Genomic DNA, 24,864 nt, shown 5'->3' on the forward strand with positions numbered 1-24,864 from the left:
ATTTTTCAATATAAAATGAGCTGGAATAGACCCAATGTTTTATTCTGTGGAACCTTACAAAAGTGAAGAAACGTTAAAGGGTTATTTAGGGCAGCTGGCTGATGTCAAAGCTGTCAGAATGCTAATTAACTGCAGGCTGAGTCTCTTAACGTGTGTGTGTGTGTGTGTGTGTGTGTGTGTGTGTGTGTGTGTGTGTGAAGGAGCCTTTTGTATTATGGCATTTTTTTTTCCTTGCTGCTGTATTCATACATCCCAGTGCAAACATTCTTTCATTTTTCATTCTGTTGACCTGGATATTATTTCTTTTTAGAAACAGGAAAGAAAAAACGAACATCTGTTTCTCGTTCCAAATATGCTACACATTTGTGTGTTTTGTAGCAGGTCTTCAAAGTTCAGTTAGCAATCCGTGGATGCCATTCATCTTCTTGTTAAAACGTCTACCGCTGTAGCCAATGTTCATGCCCTTGAGGATGTTTCTCCTTTTTTTTTTCCCATTATTATATATCTGGAACATTGTGACTTTTAATATTAGCATTTTGCTTTCAACAACAATTAGCAATCTCTTGGTTTGCTGTTTGGTAAAGCATCGGTTAATGAGGTCATCTAGTTTAAAATCCCAGCTACTGGAAAAGAACAGGGAGGAGGTGAAATCTATCATTTCATGTTATATTCTCTGCTCTCTTTTCAGTTCTCTAAGGAAAAGGTATCTTTGTTATCCACAATCAGTCATTATGACCCGTTACTGGCCCTCTATTTTACTACCGCCTCAAGATATGGTTAGGTTCTCTCTTGATGAAGTACTGAAATAGGATAGTTCATCTATAAACAAACAAACAAACAAACAAACAAACAAAACAACTTTGAGCATCTGAGGATGAGGAATTGGTTTCACGTTGGTTGTATTGTCTTTCCTCTGACAGTTTTGAGTTCACATCTAGCGAGGGGTTGTCTCTATGGTGGAAGGGGTCCCTGGAGTAGTTGACCTCGGGGTGGCTGCTGGTGGTGTGTCCATCGGGCTCCCAGCCCCACTGTTGGGAGTGACAGAGGAGCTGACCGCGGGTGTGTCCCCCTGCTGCTGGGCCTGCAGGGTCTGTCCACAGATGTGGTGGTGCTTTTCCCAGTCTTTGTGCTGGCAAAATGAGCCACAGTATCGGGCTGTGTTACAGCCGCTGCAGGTTTCACTTGCTTTACGGCCACAATTCCAGCAGCTCTAAAGGAGAAGGCAGAAAAATCCCAAATTAATATGTTATCCAGGCCAAAGTCTGAGAAAAATGTCCTAGGCAGCACTACGCCTTTACTATCAAGAACTATGTGGTAAGAATGAAAAACACAGGTGTGTGTGTGTGTGTGTGTGTGTGTGTGTGTGTGTGTGTGTGTACTAAACACACAGAAGATGCAGGTTTTGGTGTGATGACTGCTCAAACTTTTCTGTCAACAACTATTACGACATTAACAAGCTGACTGAAGCTCCTTTCCAGTGTTACTATAAAATCCCCTCCTTTTAGGTGTGGCTCTCTTCGTATTTAAATTCTTTGTTTACCTATATTAACATTTGTTATATCTAAATTTTTTCTGCCTTCTAATACCAATACTACCACGGTCACGATGTAAATCTATCACTCTGGGCAGAAGCTTCTTCCTTCTAGATCAGGGGTCGGCAAACTTTTGAAACGGAAGAGCCACCAGGGTTCAGCAAATTGCAGCTCATGAGCCGCAGGCTCTGAAGTAAAATTGAAAATGAAAATAAAACTATCACGGTTTCGTTTATAAAATTTTTAAAGGATATTATTCACATATTGGTGATCATACAAAAATATATTTATGGCTCTCGAATACTTTTTAAATTGTTGTGAAAAACAGGATCGGCTCTTCCAGGGGTTGGCTGTACCCAGGAGACAGACTGTACCCAAACAGCCGCATGTGGCTCGCGTGCCACAGTTTGCTGACCCCTGTTCTAGATACTAACAGAAATTATCAAGGAACTACAGGAACCCTATATCAGATTCAAAGAAATATAATGAAGAAGATAGAAGATTCTATTGACTGCTCCATCACAGACTGGAGAGAGCGAGGCAAGACACTTTAACCTCTCCACGCATTTAGTTCTTCCCACTGCAGTTGGTAATTCAGTGTACCTGATAAGCAAACTCAAACAATCCCCTAGACTTCAACTCCCTGGAGGCCAGGGTCCTTGTTTGTTCTATGATATGCTCTAAGCACCCAGAACAGTGCCTGATATACAGCAGGTGCTCAATAAATATTTATGAAATGAATGACTCTGACTACACCTAATTTGGCTTTGAAAAACTAGAAATACTAAACCTGGGTAAATAATGTGGAATTTTATTTGCACACAATGCATTCCAGCTGATGGAATTCCTTTGTAGCTCATTTGCACCTCAGCAACTCTGGGTAGTCAGAAAAGCGGAACTAAAAACTTAGACCCTAGCAAGCCCACTGTGAATGTCTGGTGCTTTCCAAGAAGTGAGAAAAGCCCAAATAAGGTCACCTCTGAGATTTAAACTTTGAAATAAACACACTGAATCAGAGCACAACATACTAGAGACAGAAGATTACCTGTATGGGCTAGATCCTCGGGAATGAAGGAGGGACAGGGAGGAGACTAAAGGTAACAGGGTCCACAGGGCCCTTTCAGGAGGAGGTGAAACCTCAGCAAGCCAATTTAAATGTTTGTACAGTAGTTCCTTTGGCAAGACCAACCCCACTGTGAAATGCTATATCAAGTGATCTTAGCTTTGTGTCGTTAATCTTTTTATTCTTTATCTTCCTTGGTTTTGATTATTCTCTGGCTATAATCTGATAACTCCATCCAGCTGATGACAATATGTGTATGATGGTTGTGTCACGATTAAAATACATTTTTTAAAGCCTTAATATAGAGAGATATTAAAAATCTCTCTACTGTGTTCCCTGCATTTGTTTTACTTTCAGCATGCTGGCTGTTGGGCTTAATGTGGACTCATGATCCTACTGAAAATCTCCCACTGGATTGTCAGCCCATTACCCTGATTTGTATGGCTTTGCCACTGTGCAAAATACACAAAGGAGTTTTTAGCAGTCATCCTAACTTTGCTAAGAAATTACAGGGCTCCAAGAGTTTCAAGGGCTGGAAGTAAGAGTTTTGGAGTAAACTCAAAAACTCTGGTTTAAAACTTTTAGAAAGAGTTCAGCTCTACATTCTTATTTCTTTACCATTCAGAAATTATGGCCCAACAGAATGGAAAAAACAAACAAACCTTCATATCTCAAATACTGGTCAGTGAGAGGTGAACATAGCTGAGGAAATCTATGTTAATGTTATAAATGAAAATGAAATTAAAATTAATAATCAGTACTACAACAAATTTTTTCAACTTTAATTTAACCAGGAAATAACTCAAAAGATATATACTTCTGATCAGAGGCTTCATTGCCATAACTGAAAGCCCTTCTCTTTCAAAATTAATTCAATTGCATTGCATGTACATATGAGCCCACAAAGATGTGAACAAACGTGGGCCTGGCCTATCCTTCAGAGTAGTCAGGTGTGACATGGTACTCAGAATGATTTTATTTCCTTGAGGTTTAGCCATTTAGAATAATGCCAGCTGGATCCTGGAACAAACTCAGCAAGTAAGTGAAATTACATCAGAAAATCCCTATTAGAGAACATAGACTCAGATCCAAAAAAATATTTTAAGGAAATTAAATATCTACTCTGAGTCAAGTGGCTTCTTTAGGAAATACCCTGGTGTGAGCCCTATCCTTTTTCTGGCAGAGGTACATTTTGGTAGACACAGCAGCGGTAACTGCCCAGTACTCAATGCCACCTTTAGATTGAAATCTGCTCTAGGCAACCTTCTCAATTTAAACTGATTAAACATACACACCAAACCAAGTAATTATAGATGCACGTGTTGGGGAGTGGAAAGAGGAGACAGAATGGAGACTGCTTATTTTTTAAAGTGCTTTCAAAGATAGGAACAATTTTACAAATAAATAAAGTGGAATTGTGCCAAATATAGAAACATGTTTTGGATCATGAGGCAGCTGGGAACTGAGCCTTCTTGCCTAGCATGGCTGGGTTCTGACCCAGGATTCAAGGGCTCTGGCTAGTTTTACCTCCAGTACCATTCCCAAGTTGTTTGATCCCATTGATTTATGGCCCACCACTGGGACAAAAACAACCTTCAACTATAGAAAGGTGCAACAAAGAGCAATTCAAATGACAGTGGGACAAACCTACATATTTTTATTGCTCTTGACGTTGTATTGCAATTAATGTGCAGGGAACATTAGTACAAGTATTCAACTAGCAAAAACTCCAAAGTGCACATTTCTTTTAAAAAGCCCACTAGAAAACAAAGTAACTTCTATTAATATATTCCTCTTAGAGGATCTACCGAATTTCCTGTTGGCTAATCCATACCTGCAAGACTGATGATGGACCAGTGGCACTCAGCCCCTGAAAAGTCACACTTCTGGGAATAGTGGAATGTGCAGAATCTGGTGAGTACTCTAACCTGAATCATTGTAAATTTCTAAGCTTTCTGCTGTTTACAAATATGGAAACTACACATTGTATAATACCCCATGTTATATCCATAAGGGCAGGGATAAAGGTGCTCATGGTTTAATTTAATTTTACATTTTTCAATTTGTGTTTTTTATATTCAGGCTGGTATTTCCTGATACTTGCTCTTTTTATTTGTTTTTTTTATCTATTTCATTATTTTTTAAATAACTGAGCTTCCCTTTCAGTCCCTAAAGGAATGATGCCGGTGACTGAATTACCACAATAGTGTAGAAGGCTCAAGAATACATTTCATAGCAAATTTCATTCCCAAACCTCATGGCCCTTCGTAGTCTTCCCTTACTTGTGATAATATATTCCCTTTTTGGCATAAAGAATGTTTTATTCCCTATATGAAAAATGAGAATCAGTCCATTGACCAAAGTTAGGCTATGACTCAGAAGAAGAATATGAGGCTGAACACATCGTTCCCCTTTGCTAAGTATACTAATACTACAGATAGAAATGAAATGATGGATTAAAGTTTTTGAATGCCAAAGCTGCATGTCAAAGATTATTGATATTTTGTTTCATTATCAGCAATTCTCTTCATCCCTAAGAACAAAACTATTTATTTCATCTTGTTATTTTAGATATACAGAGAATGGCCTTTCTGCCCTACCAGCAAAATAATATGTATTCTGGTTCTTACTGTTAGCAATTCCTTTTCCAAAAAACAAAAGATTTCCTCCTGAGTTTCTCCACATCTTACATACCCATACCTAAATCCTCCAGGAAAACTCTCACATGCAAAGGATGCTCAATGAATTAAATAGAATGTTGATAATTAAAATTCCCAGAATGAAAAGAACAGTACAGAAGGTATTTAAATTCACACTAAAGGCCACATGTTACATTTGCATAGTACTTGACAATTTAAAACCACTCTCAAATACATTATATAGCCAAGGTTTGATTGCAGTCTTTGGACTGCAAACCAAATACTTTTCAAAATGCCACACTTTGTCAATTTCTTAAAGCCTGTTTTGGCAGGAATAAGGTTAGAAGGGTGTTCAACTCCTGAAAGTGTACAGAGGTCATTAAAGCTTCCAATTTTGAGAGGCTTGAGTCAGCCTATCTTGGGTTTCACTTCCATCCACACCACTTAGTGGCTTTAGAGCCACAGGCAAATCACTAATCCTCTTAGAGTGACAGTACCTGTAAACCAGGAATAATAACTACAGGGTTATTCAGAATTACATCAGTGCTAACCACAGTGCTGATATTTAGTAGGTCCTGAATAAATCGCAGGAACTAACACCACCTCCTCCTTTTGGCTTTGGCTGAAAGAAAATGAGACTATATACATTCTTTATACAGTACAACCTTTAGAATTAGAAAGCTTGTGGCCCTGTACCTCCACCCGCAAGCATTGACAGCTACAGAGAGGGAATATTAGCTTACTTCCTCTTCTACTTCATTAGTGACCAATAACCTTTTCTCCACCCTCATTGTCCTCAGACTTTCTGAAGAGTCACCACTACTGACCATTTTCCCATCCCTCCTTTTTAACACCCCCATTGACATTCCCTCTAACTTTGGTTTTCAAGATATTAAAATTCTGATTTTTATACTCTAACTTCTTCTTCTGTTTGTTTGGCAAGGGGGGAAGCTGGCATAAAGAAAATATACTTCCCATCTCACATTCTCCCTTGTCAGATTTCATGGTTTCAAAGATCAGCTGTAAGAAAATGACTCTCAAATCTGTTTCTCCAGCCCTCATTTCCTTTCTGAGCTGCAGTCTCTTACTTTAAACTGCCTGTTCTATAGCTCCACCAGGATGGTCCTCTGTCACCTGAGTCAATATTCCCTAAATCTGACTCTTCAGTGTGTTGAGTGGCCCAAGCCTGTCATATTATTGAAACTCCTGATTCTTTAAGTCCCTGCAACCACTCAGTGCCATACCCCACATGCCTTGCTTCCATGGTCTCTCTTCCTCCCTTTCCAATCTCATGGTTACTGTCCAAATTCCTTCCCTGTCCTTCCCGTTAGAACAGCTTCTTAGTCGATTTTTTCATCTCTCTTACATATACACACTGCTCATTTGTAAGGTGACTTGTTTATAAAATACTTCTACTCATCTTATTTGCACCTCTTAACCACTTTGCAAAGTCGATCACATAAACATTATCCCAATTTTACATATGAGCAAACCAAAGCTCCAAGAGCAAACCACTCAAGATTATTCCAGGCCTAGTGCTTGACCCACTATACCATGAATATCTATAGATTCAAACAGCTGGCCTTTTAATAAATGAAACAAACAAACAAACAAACAAATCTTATTGTAACACAGAATCACAGCTCATGCTCTGGGAGCTCCAAATTCTTCTGGGGATCAACTGGTCTGATCAGATCATGAGGGCCTTAACAGGAGCCATGCTTCGAGAGCCCTGTGTAGTAACTAGGTGGCAACTACGTTCTACAGTGTCCACTCAGATGGCATTTTCACAGGTTGGACCATACTGCACAGGTTCCACTGGGAATGGTTCCACTAATTCTAGAAAGAGTAATCAAAATAAACCTCTCAGAGTGACTTGCTCACCCCATTAGAGCTTAGCAGGTTCTGGAAATATAAAGTTTAAAGATACAATCAGTGTTTCTGCATAAGTGCGACAAAACTGCCCAACTTTGATATACACTGTGCAGCTCTGCACCTAAGTAGGAATAATGAATAAAGGCTGATTTAATTGGGGGGAAATATCACTTTGGTGGCTTAAAACTCAAAACTAACTGTCAGAACAGTACAATTATTTATTTTCTGTTCTATGCTCACTTTCAGTCACTTGCTTTGGTCACCCAAGCTAAAACAAGTTATGGATCTCAAAGAAGAGATGTTGCCGGTTGTTTTGAAATAGGCCCAAACTGACAGTGTTCATTGGAAAAAATGTAAAAGAACTGGAAATAGATAAGGAAAAATAAAAAACAGTTTAAAATGGCCAGATTTGGCAAATTTCCTTTCTTTTGATTTATGCTAATGCTGGCATTACATTCGTGGTGAAATATGTAATATACTGTAAAAAGAGAAACTACAGAAAATACATTGCTTAGGTGTCTGCCCGAAGTCCAGCATCATTCTGTTATAATAATGATTATTAGTCTATAAACTCAAGTGAAGTTAGAGAACTAGGTGGGAATAATCTGAAGGAAATCCAATGAGAAAATAGATACACCAGTATACACTCAGGAAAAACAAATCCCACAACTGCTGTGTGGCTATTTAGAAGGTGGCCTGAGAGGCAGGCAGCCTGGACTGAGGTTCAGTTCACACTTATTGCTGAGAAACCCTGAGCAAAGGCCTAACCTCCTATGACTCAGCTTTTTTCAGTTGCAAAATGAAGACAACAGTACTGTCTACTCTACGTGAACTCAAAGTAAATGAGCCAAAGTATAGAAAGCACTTTCTACCACACCTGGTACAGAGTTAAACATTCATTGTAGGTCTTCTTGTTTCTCTTCAAGCAAAACAAACTTCATGCCACTCCTAATAACTGCGCTGAGCATGGTCCCCATGTGCCTGGGACAGCTTGGTTTCTAGGACTGCTTTGTCTCAGAAAGAGCGCCCCATTTTACTCTGGTGTTTGGATGATAAATTACATGGCCCCCCTACAAATAATACTCATCTGTTATTCATTTCTGACTCCACTTTCTTCCTGCTGTTTTCTCCAATTCAATTATTTTCAAGTCTTTTTTTCTCTTTCTGGAACTATTCTATTCTTTACAGCCTACCCTTCAGAACCACTGGTTTCTATAAGCAGAATAGGCATGATTTTCACATATTATACATATGTGAAAACAGAGGCAGAAAGAAGACAACTAAATTAGGAAATGACAGAAAGAAGTCAAGGGCATCTGTCCTTAACACAAATAGCTCAGAAGAAACACAGTACAGCCACTCCAGGCCTAGAACTCTGGTCTTCTGACTCCAAAGTTCAGGTTATTTCTTAAAGTCCCCATGAAGGGGAGAGAGAAAATAATAACTTATGTATTTATATTATCTACATATAGATTCAGGTTATAAAGATCATATATGATATAAGTAAGAGATGAGTACATGTCTACAACAGGAAGTGGCTTCAAATAACGGAGAGAATGGAGAAAAAGAATGTTTTAGGAAAGTTTCCTATATCTTGTGATTAAGGACGGTGAGCAGATAATGATGCCTTGTGTTATAGCTCTCAAAACACATTACATTAAAATGTTGATGAAAAAAAAATCCTAAACAACCCTGTGAGGTAAGCAAATAACATCTCAGTCCTTAGGAAGAAATGGAGGCTGACAAGAGTGAAATGAATCTACCCAAGGGACCCCCGATGTGGTGACTGAGCTGGAGCCAGAATTAAGGTCTTCTGGTTCCTCCTGGATTCTTTCTGCCACACGCATCTGTTTTTGAGCTTTGCTAGCAAAAGATGATCATCTAATGGGCTGAACATGGCCTTGAAGTGGTATGACCATATAATTTATCATCCAAACCTGAGAGTGAAGGGGACTCTTTTCATAATGACATGGGGACAACAGGGATAACTTTGGGCAGACCAAAGCCGGTAAGTTTCTGAAAGTTGGTCACGATGACCTGATGGGTATACCCCAATCACTGCATATCCACTGAAAAACCACTCACTCAAACTGGAAGGTAGGTCACCTTGCATCCCACCTTTATATATTACAGTGTGCTATCCTGATGTTCACATTAGACAGCATGAACTAGTTAAGCCTTTATACTCTATTCACCCTTTCTGATCCACAAAGATTTGTCTAGTTGGATTAAATAATTGATTTGAGCTCTTTTAAGTATTTTAACTCATGTTGTGTATACACAAACATTGAAGAAAGGTTACTCCTTCACAGCTACACACACACTTTGGGCAGATCAAAACAAGTTTCTGAAAGTTGGTCAAGATCACCTGATGGGGTATATCCCAAACACTGTATGTTCACTGGAAAGCCACAGGTCTCTCTTCTTCCTTGACAGTAACTGATCATCAGATCCTGCCCATTTTATCTCATGGGTATTCAGCCAGTACATCCAATGTTTTCCACCCCCAGCGCCACTTCATACCTACCACTTTCACCCAACCATCTTCCTCCTCATCTGTCTCCTGAAACAGACTGGTTTCCTCTCATCTTTCTCCTCACTGCAGCCTGACTGATCTTCTAAAACACTCAATAACCACTAGCCTTCCTGCTTTTAAAGCCTAGCAAAGCTTCTCTTCCCATCTTCCTGGCATGGAGGCACTGACATACCCACTGACAAGGCAAAAGGTGGGGGGTGGGGGTGGAGTGGAAGGCAGCTGCTGCTGACCAGTTCCTGATTATCCTTACATATCAGATTAAACAAAACTTTTTTTCCCCCAGGAGCCTGCACATTAAACTCTAGCAAGACTTAGTATAATTTAGCGATTTGACTCCTCTGATGAATTGTAGTCAACATGAAGGTAGGGGCCACTGCACCTTCAGTGCCTAGCACTGGCCTGACACAGAATAAAAGTTCAAGAATTTGTTATTGGAAGAATAAATGAATGAATGAATGTCAGTAATTTAGAGTAACATGAATCAAATAGCAAACTGCTCTGGGTAGGTCACAAACATGATCTTTTAATTTCTGGATACAGATTTTTTTTTTAATTAAAATTTATTGGGCTAACAATGGTTAGTAAATTACATAGGTTTCTGGATACAGTTTTAAAATCAATGGATCCTACATTTAATGGGAGGATTTTTTTCCAACCAATTACTATGATGGCCAGGCCTTTTAGTTTTTTCTAAGAAAACAAACAACTCATAAAATTTCCAAAGTACAATGCCATGTGGGTCTTATTTGGGGCTGAATGGTTAAAATTCAAGAAAATCTTCTGAATATAAATACAGAAGAGAATTCTGAGAAGTACCTGCACTGTCTTCTCTGTAGATCGGCTGGGCCATGTAGTCCTGGTCTAACAGGACCAACCACGGTTGAGGGCTGGAAGAGGCAGCTCTATTTTAGCCTAAGGAAGCCGGAGCTGTTCTGCCTCTGTCTCAGAGGGGCTCAGGCAGCTTTCTAGACTTGAGGTAATTTGCAAGCATTGCTGGTAGGTTGGCCTTTATCAGATCATTTCTATTAAAAGGTGCACATTCCTGAGTGTGAAGAAAGAATAGTTTGTAGAAAAATAACATGTTGGATAACATGTTGTGTCCTCAGTTTTAAATGAAAAGTAAAAAATTCCTGAGGGGGAAAAAAGTATTTCTCTACAAAATTCTAACTAACAATTGGGCAAAAGGTACAATTGAACTAAATCTACCACTAGGCACACAGATTGTTCTGGGATATTGTCATTCCTTGAGAAAACTAGTGACATTAATTGGTGTGTGTACTTATGTGCAAGACTGGAGGAGTCTCAGCTTCATTCAAATGAAATCTCTTGTCCATCTTTTTTTTTTCCTCTCTTCCATCTTTTGTTCTCCTTTCTCAGGAAAATGCCTACATTACTTTTGAAGAAAAGAGGCTTAATCTTTTGAGAGATCAACCTCCCCTCCCCAAGTCTTAAAAAGTGGCCTTGCTGTTTAAAGAGAAGTTGAAAACCAGATTTAAATTGCCTTTCTTTATCTGCATCCTCAAATTACCATAACAATCCTTATGAAAAGATCCTTCTTTCATTGTTACGGAACAATGTAAAGACTGACAGCATGCTGTGAGTTCCAGTTTAGATTCTGCCAGTTCTTTGCTGTGTAACTCTAGCCATGTGTTTCCTCATGGCTAAAATGATCATGTCTCAAGGTTCTCGCCACTGTAAAAGAGAGTTTCACTCATCTGCACATCATAAGAAAGACCAAAGCTTTTAGAGGCTTAGTGGCTTTCTCAAAATCATAGAATTCTGAGAGATGGAGTCAGGAATTAAATTGGGCCCTTTGAATTACACATCTTTTCTTCTAGCATAGTCTGCTTTAAAATCCTTGAGAAAGTGTCAATGAAAGACAAGGGTATGCTAAATTAAAGATCAGTTTCCCAAGAGATCCAAAAAGAAAGAAAACGAAAACAAATTACTATGGCAGATCACTCATACCTCGGTTTTTTCATTCTATCTACTACTTACCATAGCTACTGTGGATGAAAAAGGGGCCACATACTAAACCTGACAAACTCAGGGGAGGACTGAAGGCCCTACACACTCATCGACTGAAATTAACCACATAGGATGGTCTCAACATAAAGATTCCTAACTAAAAGCGGGTTGTGGCTTATAGTCACATCCTTGGTCTGTAGCTTCCTTGACAAAGGTCAAGCTTTACCTTAAGTGAGCCTGTCTATTGTCTTTTTTGCATCTGAGATAACATATCCTTGGAATGTCAGAGAAATCCCTTTTTCCAGACCCCCAGGGCATCACCCACAGCACCAGAGCAGGAAACAACAGAATCTCTCATTGTTGTTCTTGTGCCCTGACCACCATCTTTGTGTTAATTATGAACTGTCCTGTACCCACCAATGTAAATGATGTATCTGTACCTCCAATTTACTGTTTATCTAATCCCAGAGATTCCTCCGCCCCTTTGCTTTCTCCCACCCCCTTAATCAACCACCAATGGATTTCGTGTAACCCTCCTCCTTTGATTCTAATGTATAAAAGTAAGTTGCAAAACCGCTATTTTCTGGAGCATTTTCTCAGTCCGTTGAGATTTTGCTTCCCGGCAATTGTCTTCAGTTTGGCTTAAATACACTCTTACAGGCTTTCTCTTAGTCTGGATGTTTCTTCATTGACATTACTGTTGGATACATCATATTTTTAAAATGCTGAATACTAGGGTCAAGATTATGCTTTCCTGGATAGGTCTTATGAATAAAGATAAAAAGCTTATGGATACTGAAGGAATTAGAGCATGTTATTGGACAAATACAAAAATTTAATTCTCAATTTCTTCCTAGATGTTTATCTTCAGAATTTAGCAACCTACAAAATACGCTTAACATAAATAACAGCCTTAAAATATTCATGTTAAAGTGATAATGTTTTAATGGTGGCAACAACTGTGCCTCACATTATTACTAACTTGAATAGAACAGGACACGTTCTCTCCAAAAGATGCTAATAATTTTTTAAAGCACAAAGCAAAGTCCTTAAATATCTTATCCACAAGATGCCAATAAAATTGAATTTATGTCTAGTTTAATTGAACAATGGAAGAGTCAGCAGTTAAAGTGTAAACTTCCCTTTGTTCCTGAGAAACTTTCAAATGTTGAAAATCAATTCCTTTTGTCCTCTTAATATTCATCTGCTACACATTAAGTAGAAACTCTGGGCATGGTGATTCCCACAGGGTCTTTCATCTACAGAGAAGCCTAGTACAAATTAAATTCTTACTCTCCCTCACAAATTATAGATATGTATTGTAGTAGACCGTTGATTTATCAGTTCATGGTTTTGCAAGTTCAGCTAATTGTAGTTCTTTATGTAAAGTTATTTTGGGGTTGTGGATTGTGGTGCTGAATTAATGTGGAGCAGCACCATGTTGATCTGACATACATATGCTCTGACTTAGACTCTGTTTTAAAAAGCATCCTGTTAGATATTGTTTGAGATATTGTTTGTTATCTCCCAGATCTTTGAGCTATTCAGGGTGTGTGTGTGTGTGTGTGTGTGTGTGTGTGTGTGTGTGTGTGTGTGTGTGAATATACTGGAATAATAGTGAGTAATACTGCCTCTGGCAGTGATATTATATTATGAAATAATCATCATACTGGTTATTACAAATAATGTGGAAAAACAGACTAGTGGAAAATCTCTTAGAAATGTTTAATTGATGCAGACATTGTTTTAGCATTGGATTTTAGAACCAATAATTAAGGAAATGACTTTGATTCCAAGCATGCAATATGTTTTTGGAGAGCACAGCTTATACAAGGTCATTCTATTAAATCCGTTCTATTAGAACACACATATGCTAACACACACAGCTGAGTCTTGAGTCTACATAGTGCTAGGAAGTTACAAGAATTTCACTTTAATCCATTACTCCCCCTCCCTACCCCCAATATAATAAAAAACCTTTTTTGGCAGAGTTGTTCTTTTAGATCTTTAATAAAGACAAAATCTGATCAGCTTTTGATCAATTCCACAAGTACCAGGACTCCCCAAATTATTCTAATTTTTCCCCAAAGATTTGTTTAGGTCCAGTATCCGCTTTTGTGTGTGTGTGTGATCTCCTGGATCAAAAATGAGCACGCTAATTAGCAGACATCATCTTCTTCCCTTGGAAGCTCCCACCAGTGCCTCACCTCGCTGGAATCCTCCTGCTGATTGATGACAGCCAGCGCGTCCTCTGCAGCCTGCCGCTTGGCCTCGGCGACCGTGCGCTCCATCTTGGCACGCTCTGTGGTAATCATGTCGTGGGCTTTCCGCTCAGCTTCGGACACGGCCTTTTGTAGCTCAGTCATTGCCTGGCGCTTCACCTCGTTAACAGCCTCCTCTGCATGCCAGGCAGACCAAACCAGATAAGAGAACATTTCTCTGTTAGTGCAGGACCTTGGATACTGATCACTGTTAAATAGAATTCTGTAGAACAGGCATGACGCTCATCCCAATTATTTAGACTCTCATCCCGATTTTTTAGACAGCAGTTCTGGCTGTCTAAAAAACAGCAGATTTCTAAAATTCATTTAGGAAAGGGTGGGGCTTTTTCCTTAACATGCATTTCTGGGAATATTTTTTAAACTACTATAGCATTACAACCTGTCTGCCACAACTAGTACCTCCAGAAAGGACCGTGAGACCAGACTAAGTAATTAAAGGGCCAAAACAACCACCCAAAAACTGCCTGGACAATTCAGTCACATAAAGAAGGTCGTTTGCCACAATACTATAGGTTAATATGAATATAGGGAATACATGGGTAAGGCTTTCAAAAAAAAAAGGGACTACATTTTACACATAAACATATATAAGTGCAATTATTTTACTGATAAAAATAAAGCACAATAGTGAAAAGGTAATTCATATAGCAATTAAGTTAATGCAGACCTTTTAAAGAAAATCGATGCTGAAACAGACAGATGATTCAGCTTTTCTTTTTCTTAAATGATTTCCTGAGTAATGTGGATATTGCCTTTACAGACTAAATGACAGGGATTTTTTAAAAATCATTTTCTCATTTCCAAATTTTAAGCTGTTGCCCATCTACTTAATCAAATATGTACAGTTCCCCATAACCAACTGTTGCACTGGACAAAGACAATTGAATCATACCATAGGCTAAAACAATCAGGCCTGACTATAAACCTCTTTAGTTTTGGCTGTGGAAAGGGTGCAAAGATTTGACCAATATATAACATAAGATTGACAACTAAAACAAGTAAAATTTCCATTAAAAAATTAATTGTTCTAATTAATAAGGAAAAATATCCTCCCCCTGAATTAGTTTATCTAATTTTCATTTTTATTCAAAGCAAAATGACAATGATTAATTGAAAATGTAATAAGCAGTAACTATTAACTTGGCAAACCTAGTACCAATTAACACTCTATTAAAGCTAATTATGACATGTTTCATTCAAGTGTTTGCACTTAATTGTTTCACCCACTTAAAAAGCACCTTAATTAAATGTTCTGTTAATTAAAAACATAGATTTCTAATAAAACTGTTTTACTGTAGATTAAAAATGTAAGAGATGCAAATACTCCTATGGTTTCTTAGATTTCTATGGTTTATTTCACACATCTACAGTCCATGACTTGAGGACCCACTAGTAATTAACTGTCATGACTTTTAGAGCCTCCATCACTTTAGGAGCATTAGTTCTTAAGTTCATTCATTTGCAATTACTGTCTGAGAGGTGTTATACCATGTCTTACCGTGTATAATGCTCACTTTTTTGCCCAAATTTGTGAGGGGAAAAATGAGGATGTACATTTATATGGGTAGTACTAATTCTGTATCTATATAAATGTTTTTAATGCTTTTATTTATGCTTATGAGTTAAAAGTGTAACTCTAGAAATCAATAATGATATCCGTATGTAAAATAATATCCTGAAATATGATAATCGGTTTTGTTGAACTTATGACAAATTTGCAATGACGAAGAGCTCTTGGCCTTCTATGATACGTAAATACTGTAAATTTGTTACCAGTATATAAAATTTCTTATACCTGTATCTGTTCTTGTGTTTTGTAATTACTTGTTACATAAAATTTCTTGTACCATAATACATTAAAAAATAAATGCTAATTCTTTTATAATACACAAAAAAGTACCTAAATGTAAACAAATAAAAATTTGAATTAAAAAATTAAAACAAAAGATTTTTTCCCTGAAAGTTTGGGCCAGAAATGTGGGTGCGCATTTCACACGGCAAAATATGGTAACCTAAAATACAAGTGAAAGAGCTAGATTGGCAATATTAACTAAAATATGTTAAGGCTTTGTTGGTTGCTTTAAGATATGCATTTAAAATCTGGATAGAAATAGTGTATTGCTCAGAGCTTGCAGCACCTTCTTCACCAGGAGGTGAAAAGACACCTTTATTACCCTATCATAAACAGCTTGGGGCACGCGAGAAGTACTGCCTTTCTTACTATACAGCCAGGGTCTAGTTTAGTTTGAATATTCAAGGTGAATTAAAATTCTATCTAGCCGGCTGAGTGGCTCAGTTAGAAGAGCTCGCTCAAGAATGCGAGCTCTGAGCAACAGCGGTTCGATTCCTGGCCCGAGCTGAGCTGCCGCTGAGCTGCCAACAGGTGGCAGGATGGCTCAGCTAAAATATAAAATAAAATAAAATAAAATAAAATTCTATCTAAGTGTAATACAGGACAATAATTTTTGCTTATCATCAGATCTGTAGCTTGACTAATTGTATATGCAAATCGGGCAATTTTATATTTAAATTATGCATGTAAATATATCAAAATATATTTGAATTATGATAATTTATATTTAAATTATCCATTCTAATCCCACAGGCATATACAGATCAGCAAAAAGAATTGGTAGGACATTTCCAAGGTGCTTGGATATTTATTAAAAACTGCAAACACTGATCATTTGAAAAAGAAGTATACTGAAGAAAACATTCCATTGCAATTTAAAAACCATCTTTATGTTAGAGTTTTACCAATTATATAAAGACCTTTAATAACTTCAGTGTGCATTTTGTTATCTTTGCTATTGATTTTAAAAATACTACTTTGAGAAAAAACTGATTTGTCCTTTAATATTTGTTAAGATTCCAAATATTTTAAAATGTATACTGTTATATTATTATATAGTATTATTGGGCAACATGAATAATTTGAATAAAGTCTGTAGATTAAATAATAATATTGTAGTAATGTTAATGTCCTCATTTTGGTAAGTGTACTGTGGCTATATTAAGAGAATGTCCTTGTTCTTAGGAAATACACACTAAAATGTTTTGGGGGAAAATATGAAGCATAACAGAAAGAAAAGAAGGGAAGAAGAGAGGAGAAGAAGAAAGGATATTAAAGCAAATACAGTAAAATAGTAAAATGGGTAAAAGGAATAATTTTTATACTGTTTTTTTGCAACTTTTCTGCAAGTTTGAAATAATTTCAAAATAAAACAGTGCAAAATATTATATGATGTATTTTCAAGCACAGGATATGCCTTTTGTAATTTTAATTTTCCATGAAAAAGATGCACTGATTACATACTACATTGCCTTTTGAGAGCTCTTTCCTGATATTTTTCAAATGCTTTAAACTTTTTAATTTACTTATCTTTCACCACAAAGGTAACATATATTTTCATTGTAAAGACACACCTAGTAGGTTTTCTTTCTGAAAAAAATTTGCCCACAACAAACCAGAATCTTGGAAAAGCTTTCAAATTGTAACAAGCTGAATACAGATGTCACATTCTGCCTTTGTTGTTTTCATTGTGTTGGCTGCCTCCACACAGCTAACACTAGAAATGCCTTTTAAGAAACTGATAAAAATAAATATTATAAGCAGTTGTTTGAGATTCCAGATGAAACTGTTATCCATACTTTAGGGATTTAATATACTACTTAAAATTTAGCATCCATCCATAGAAAACTATTCCCAAACTGTTTCTATGTAGATTAGGGATATCACTGTTAGAAAAACACAAATTTAAGCAACACCACGACCAAGTCACATTTTAGATTGTAGACCTAATATACATGATAGGCACATCTAAAAAATATTCCAAACATTTACTTAATAAAGTTTAATTCTTCTTAGAGACTGCATGGGCACAATAGAAACAAATATTGATCCTTCTATGCTCTTGAAGTCCCCACCATGTAAAGTGTACCCAGAATTGGCTACAGAAATCCACAAAACAGATAGTAGAGAAAAATAATAGTGGACTCAGTAGATTACAACATATCAAGTTAAAAAAATTGATTAAGTGGAAAATACATAGTGCAGTTTTGAATATGCTTCCAATTGCTTACCACTTATGGTAGGACTTCATTTGTACATAGTTATTCAATTTGCCTTTCCAACAAAGGTGGTACAGTCAGAAGAACCTGTTCTCACTTTATAGCAGTCAAGCAAAGAACTGAGCAGGTAACAGTACAGAAGGAATTTGGATTATACAATACTGTCAATTTTCTTTATGAGCTATCAAGGATTTAAGTTGAAAAGCAGAGAAAGACTCTCTCCCTCAATATGAAAAGTCGTCCTTCTACTGTCCAAAATGGGAATTCTTTGTACCTCTCATTGGAATAAGTTGCTCTGATACCTTAAAAATGAGGGAGAAAAATGGTCAGAAGTAAGATGTAGCAATTCTTTTTCTAGGTAAGTGGCACTCAGCACATTTTAACAGCTTAGGACTATCCCAAGACTATTACCTACACAGAAAATCTTAAAAGTGATGCTGTAAATCTCGTAAGACTATGCAGCTGAGCAACAGATATATTTAACCTTTAACCCTTAAGCTGAATGAATCTATTAGATTTGCATGTTGGACATGCAAGAGAGCTTTCTGGTTCTCAGTCTAAGTTACTAAGCCTAGACTACTATCAGATTTTAAAACTCCTAATATTTTTACAATAACACGTATTAGAAAAATATATAAAAACACTTGGATAAGAGCCAAGTGGCCAAAGAGTCATCAAATTGCATAGAACTACAGACACAGCTGGGTCAAATCAAAACCCAAAGAGAAATCTTTTGTAGAAAAGACCCTTTCCCTTGACTCTTGCTCCTTGATTATGGTTCCTTGCCATACATCCATCTGATGACTTGCAGAAATAGCATTTTTCAGTTTCTCAGCTCAGAAAAGCTATTTTAACAGTTGGCGTTACAGCAGCTCAAAGCTGCTTTGTCATGTCATCTTGAACCATTGAAACATGTTTATGTTTTATCTCCTGAATTGGTTTTTATAAGGTTTTTGCTTAACTTCTATAGTGCTGGTGTTCCACCATGGTTCAGCCAGATCTGAACTTCTTTAAGCCCAATAAATTGATGTCATCAGAAACTTTAAATCGACTTTAAAACATAGAGAACTATCTCCTAATGAAAAACAAATAGTGTACATGGAAAAGAAATGTAGTTTAGCAGCTTTATCATTTAACTTAATAATTTAGCTCTGATCATTGAATATTAATTAGCTCAGATAAATTTTAAATATTCACTGTAACCATAAAATTTCTGAGTGCCTCAACAAGTCAGTTAGATTTGATGTGATTTTTTTTTTTAAGAATTAAGAGGAGGAGCCGGCCGAGTGGCTCAGTTGGTTAAGAGAGTGAGCTCTGAGCAACAGGGTCACCGGTTCGATTCCCACATGGGCCAGTGTCAAGCTGTGTCAAGCTGAGCTGCCACTGAGCTGCCAACAGATGGCAGGATGGCTCAGCTGGTGAGAGCACATGCTCCTAACAACAAGGTTGCTGGTTTGACTCCCACATGGGATGGTGGGCTACGCCCACCCGCAACTAAGATTGAACACAGCACCTTGAGCTGAGCTGCCCTGAGTTGCCCAAGGGCAGCCAGATGGCTTAGTAGTTAAGAGCGTGTGCTCTTCACAACAAGGTTTCTGGTTCGCCTCCTGCATGGGATGGTGTGCTGGTTCACTTGCAACCAAGATTGAACATGGCACCTTGAGCTGAGCAGCCGCAAACTGCTGATAGGCAGCCAGATGGCGACTGGACTTGGAGCTGAGCTAGCTGCGCCCTCCACAACTAAGACTGAAGGATAACAACTTGGCTGTTCCCCTTCCCCAATTCCCCAACACTGTTCCCCTTCCCCAATTCCCCAATAAAATCTTAAAAAAAAAAACCCAAAAAAGAATTAAGAGGAAAAGCCTATGTAGTATGCAATTTAATTTATAAAACAACAGATTTTTTCTTCTTTACAAAAGAAAAATTACATGCAATGAAACCATTATTGCCCCTGACAAATAGGGTTTATGATGGAAATATTGCCATCTTCTCAATTATAGAAGCACTGGCAGATGTTACTAAAATAAAAACTATTTCATGTTCTAATTAGGCCTGGTTTAAGAATATTAATCAGGATTTTTACAGTTTTTTGGGGGGAGTTGTTTTGTATTGTTTTGTTGTTGTTGTTGTTGTTAGCAGTAAAGTCCTTTCCTGTCATTCTTCACATCACTGCATATAACAACTGCACACAGCTGCCAGAACACTAAACTGGTGTTTTTAAACAATTCTTACCAGCTTTCTTCCAGATCTCTTCTGGCACGTATCCAGAAGCAGGCCTGTGAAGGAATTCCCGATGTGCATCTATGAAAAAGATAAAAAGCAGTGGAGGGAGGAAGAAAGCACATAAGCACTGTTATGCCATTATTACACCAAGTAGAGGTAAACTATGCCCATTCTCTTGGCTACTTTACAAAAACACAATTTTAAAAGGCTAAGCATTTCACTTCTAGAAAATAAACAAAATTAGCAAGACCAGTCATCAGAGCTCAAGGATAACAGGTCATTCGTCTAAATGCCTTGTACGATCAAAGTTTGAAATAATTTTAATGATTTCATTATACCATATGATGTATGGGAACACTGTTCCCAGCATGGGTCACCATTGGTATATTTTATTTAAAAAAAATAAATTAGTAGTTTTTCTTTCGAGAGTCAAATTGGTATTTTAAAACATCAAGTGTTAGGGTAATATAATTTTCACATAGCTCTGATTCTACCACCTTTCAATAAATAGTGAGCCTTACTATGTGGCTAACCAGTTCTCACATCTAATTAGTTTTTAAAAATACAGTTTAGCCTTAAAAATTTTCACACAAATTAGATTATACGGATTTGATGTGGGTAGAAACAAGAAAGAATCATTAGAATGGATTTACAGATATCCAGCTGACCAAATAAAATTAGTACATGCTTTCCAAAAAAGAAAATGAAGGTCCCACTTTAAATGAAATACTATGTTGATTATGCTTGCCAAATTTTAAAAGTTTCAGCAAACAGATTATAATATAATAATAAAGTTGACACAGGAATGCTAACCTCCAAATAACATGTCCATGGAAATGACATGCAACTGTTTATATTTTTTATATATGCATGAAAATAAACTTCAAGTGTATACAGTCTTCCATAGCTAAAATATACACAACATGTCTTCCATATTGGATTTCCAATGTAAGCGTATGTACTTACAAGTTTTGAGGAAGAAAAAAATAATTTTAACTTTTATAAATATAACAATCATTCAATTCTTGATAAATTTCAAGTAACTGATTTTTTTCTCTATATGTGTATGTTAAGTAGCAAGCTGAGTTTTTAAATAATAATTTATCTAATGGTAAGCTGAAGGTCAAAAAAATTCAGTCCAGTTGTCTATATTTTGTAAAGCTACAGAATATCAAGAATAGAGAAAAACACAACATATTTCTCTAAGTATATATCATTTTACATTTGAATGCCTTAAATGCATTTGAATGTTTTGAATCCTGTCAGGTACATAGATTATCAGTTGAGCAGCACACAAGATTTCCCCAACTATTCTGAATTGGAAAAGGCTTATTATAGTTTGGTGAAGGGTATATGAAAACTCTCTATACTATCTTTGCAATGTTTCTTTAAGTCTAAAACTATTCCAAATATAATAAGTTTATTTTTAAAAGTTTACATTATAATTTTTATGACTACTTGATAATTGGATGGACTGGAAACACCCATGCATTCTCATGTGCACATTCATTTCTACAAAAGTAAATGACGAAAACCAAAATGTTTTTATTTAAGTAATTTTCATTCATAAAACAAGGAAGGCTAGATAAAACTGGTGCATATATGACTTCAAGAAAATGTGATATGGCTAATTAAATTTGTCAAAATTACCTTCCACACCACTATAACTTTCCAGAAGAAATAAAGTGCAATGAAGTTCACATTTAGCCATATGACACAGTGAAACAGATTTACTTACAAAAACTTTCAAAGGCATTTTTTTTAAGAAAAGGCTTTGACTTAAGAATAGTTTTTTGGATTAAGAATAGTTCTGTAAAGTCTGAAGACAAACAGAAAAAAAAATACGCCTCTCCAAGGTAGCAAAACAAAACAAAAAAAGTTGGTTTGTTTTTGTTTTTCACTTATTAGGATAAGGAAAGATCAATAACTTTATAAATAAAACTTTTTGTTTTATAAATGACCAATCATTTTTATAGGGAACAGGAAAGGTGATGTTAAGGTATCCAATGTCCATTCATGAAAGATACTAATTACCAGCCCCATAGAGTATAGGCAGAAGAGAGTTAATTCTAGAGCCTAGTGAAGTTGAATCTTGGCTTTCCCATTACTAGCCATGTCACACTGGCAAATTCGTTTCTACATGTCTTAGTCACCACATCTATAAAGTAGGGACATTACTTCTATAGTTGAGAGCACTGCTGTGAGAAGTGAATGAGGTACTTCCTATTAGATGCTTGGCATTGCACATCCTAATCTCTCATTAGATGTCAGTGTCATTACCCTCATTATTGCTGTCATTATTGTTTAGTAAGTAGGTTGTCTAGTAAGAATAGATATATACTCATTTTCTTATAAATAACTAAGGTGAAAAGAACACCTTAAAGGTTTTATCTCCTAGCACTTAAGTCCAAACAGTACAAAATTTTAAAGAGAACAAAACCATTGGAGAGGTTTTGATTAAGCAATATACATCAGTAATTTTTTATTCCCTGAGTATATTGTCACTTGAGGATAGATGTTATTTTTATAGTTAACAATTCACTGTCTTAGCCCTTGGTGGAAAGTCCTCAAATTTCTTAGATGATACTTTTATAAATTTTATAAAAATCTTATGAATGTCTATAGCCCCCAAATTTACTCAAAGATAATGTATGTAGTGCAACTGTCCACCCATCTTCCCATGTGCTGTATAATAGAGATCATGAGCGTCCACACCACACACTGGAAAACTGTGCAGTACGTCACCTTCCTGGCTACATCTCCTGAAAATCCTCAATGACACACATAGACTCAAACTCCACCCCGCTTAGAAACCTGATAGAAGTACCAAAGCCAATCAAGCAAAACAGTTTTCTTAATCCTTTCCTAATTTCTAAAATAATGTTTTTAACAGTAGCAGAATCTGAGGGAAAATTATTTTTATAAAGTATACATACATTTTCATATATATATATATATATATATATATATATATATATATATATATATATCCTCTCTGGTTCTAAGTGTGTCCTAGCTAAACATCAGGTCTACCAAAGGAAAGAATGGAGTAGCTGATAATAGGTACACTCCTCAGAATTTATTTTGATACACTAATGAATACTATAATAGCTACAGAAAACAAATGACTAACACATTTAATATGTCTCTTCTGATTAAGTAGTAGCAATAACTAATTGAGTTAAAAAAATTGAGTTAAAAAAAATCCTGAAGTTGACCAATATCACAAGAGAACTTCTCTCTTTTTTATTTTAGAATATTAGCTAATTTAGACAAACCTATGCAAAAGACCTTATGTTTCAAAGGCTCGTATTCTAAATAAGCTAATTTTAAACCATTAACTCTGGAACACCCATAAAATATCTGTTTAGATAAAAATATAGGTGGATAGTTTACTAAAATGTAGTGGTAGAAACAAAGACAAAAGAGACTATATGAGATGGTTTACAATGTGAAACATATACAGATGTATCTACAGAAAGATGGAAAAATTACAGAAAAGTCCTTCTAAACCAAATTTTGCTTGCTTTAGGATGAAAACTGCCTGGGGGCAAGAGGAGAGGAGGAGGAGAACCTCCCGAAGATTACACACATCTATGAAGAGAGGAGACCCAGTCAAAGTGGGAAAAATGTTATAAGAAATGTGAAAGAACAGGAAGAGCAATAGAAGATGTATGAAAAAAGATGGAGAATACACTACACTTACGACAGAATGGAGACCACTGGATACTAGATGCAGCGAAGGCCGCCATCAATATACATGAAGGGATGAGCTGATAGCCTTTGGAAAACCATTGTGACCTCACATGACCCAGGACAGCAATGCTCAAAGCTTGGCAGCGCCTAGGTATGGCCTTCATCCTGTAGTGGGCAGAATGAGGCTGTGATCATGATACTATCTATTACAAAACCATCAAAAGACAGGAAGGGTTAAGAGAGTTCATCTTTGAAAATGCCACTTATTTTTTATTTTAAGGATAATAAATTCATATATTTCAATATGTTTCAGAAGCCCAAACACAATCTAGAAGCCAGCAACTAACTGCATTAGGATTTCTATCTTTAACAATAAAAATACCTAATGCACCAGGAGGTAATCATCTCTTCTTGTTTTTAAAAGATGGACATATTTAATTAATAGTCACATCATTTTAAACACAGTATACTTAGGCACTTTGCATTAGGAGCTCAGCTGAATGGTCTCAAAATGAGTTTCATGATTTGATTTAAAGGAATCAATACAAATGTATAAACCTCTAAACATTTATATGAAGATATACTCTGAAGAACTTGTTTGTGGTTTTTATAATCTGACAGAAGTTGAAAGATATATTTCTTGGGTTGGGAGCAAACTATTTTTCTATAGCTTTGCATTATGAATTAGGGTCCCAAAAGTACAAAAGATCAACTGTATTTAAGACAGAATCCCCCTTTTCTAGTTTCTCTGCCTATTAAATAAAGTTGTCACCTAAAAATTACTGCCTGGAATACTTTCTAGATAAAAAATACCTGAGAATCTACTATAATTTCATAATGTTGGTTGCCAAGCAAAAACTCTAGTTTCATGTACCACTATTTTTTAAAGTTCCTTTTGAGATTGCATATTAGAAACAATAATAATAGCAATTACTTACATCACATCTACTATGTATCAGGAACTGTCCAATATGCTTTA

The 24,864-nt window shown here is 36.5% G+C and overlaps 1 protein-coding gene across 9 annotated transcripts in view; it reads right to left on the bottom strand.

The window, feature by feature from the left end:
* Positions 1 to 24,864, bottom strand: part of RUNX1T1 (RUNX1 partner transcriptional co-repressor 1) — a 169,052-nt gene that overhangs the window by 2,723 nt on the left and 141,465 nt on the right. For all 9 annotated transcript variants that reach the window (XM_019624982.1, XM_019624979.1, XM_019624977.1 and 6 more), the window contains 3 exons: positions 20,199 to 20,267; positions 13,821 to 14,011; positions 1 to 1,210 (listed from right to left, as the gene is read on the bottom strand). The exon at positions 1 to 1,210 is cut by the window's left edge. In XM_019624982.1, the coding sequence (XP_019480527.1) occupies positions 935 to 1,210; positions 13,821 to 14,011; positions 20,199 to 20,267 (536 nt within the window). In that variant the 3' untranslated portion in view covers positions 1 to 934. The remainder of the gene's footprint in view (positions 1,211 to 13,820; positions 14,012 to 20,198; positions 20,268 to 24,864) is intronic.

Source organism: Hipposideros armiger, unplaced genomic scaffold, assembly GCF_001890085.2.
Source record: "Hipposideros armiger isolate ML-2016 unplaced genomic scaffold, ASM189008v1 scaffold_611, whole genome shotgun sequence".
NCBI lineage: Eukaryota > Metazoa > Chordata > Mammalia > Chiroptera > Hipposideridae > Hipposideros > Hipposideros armiger.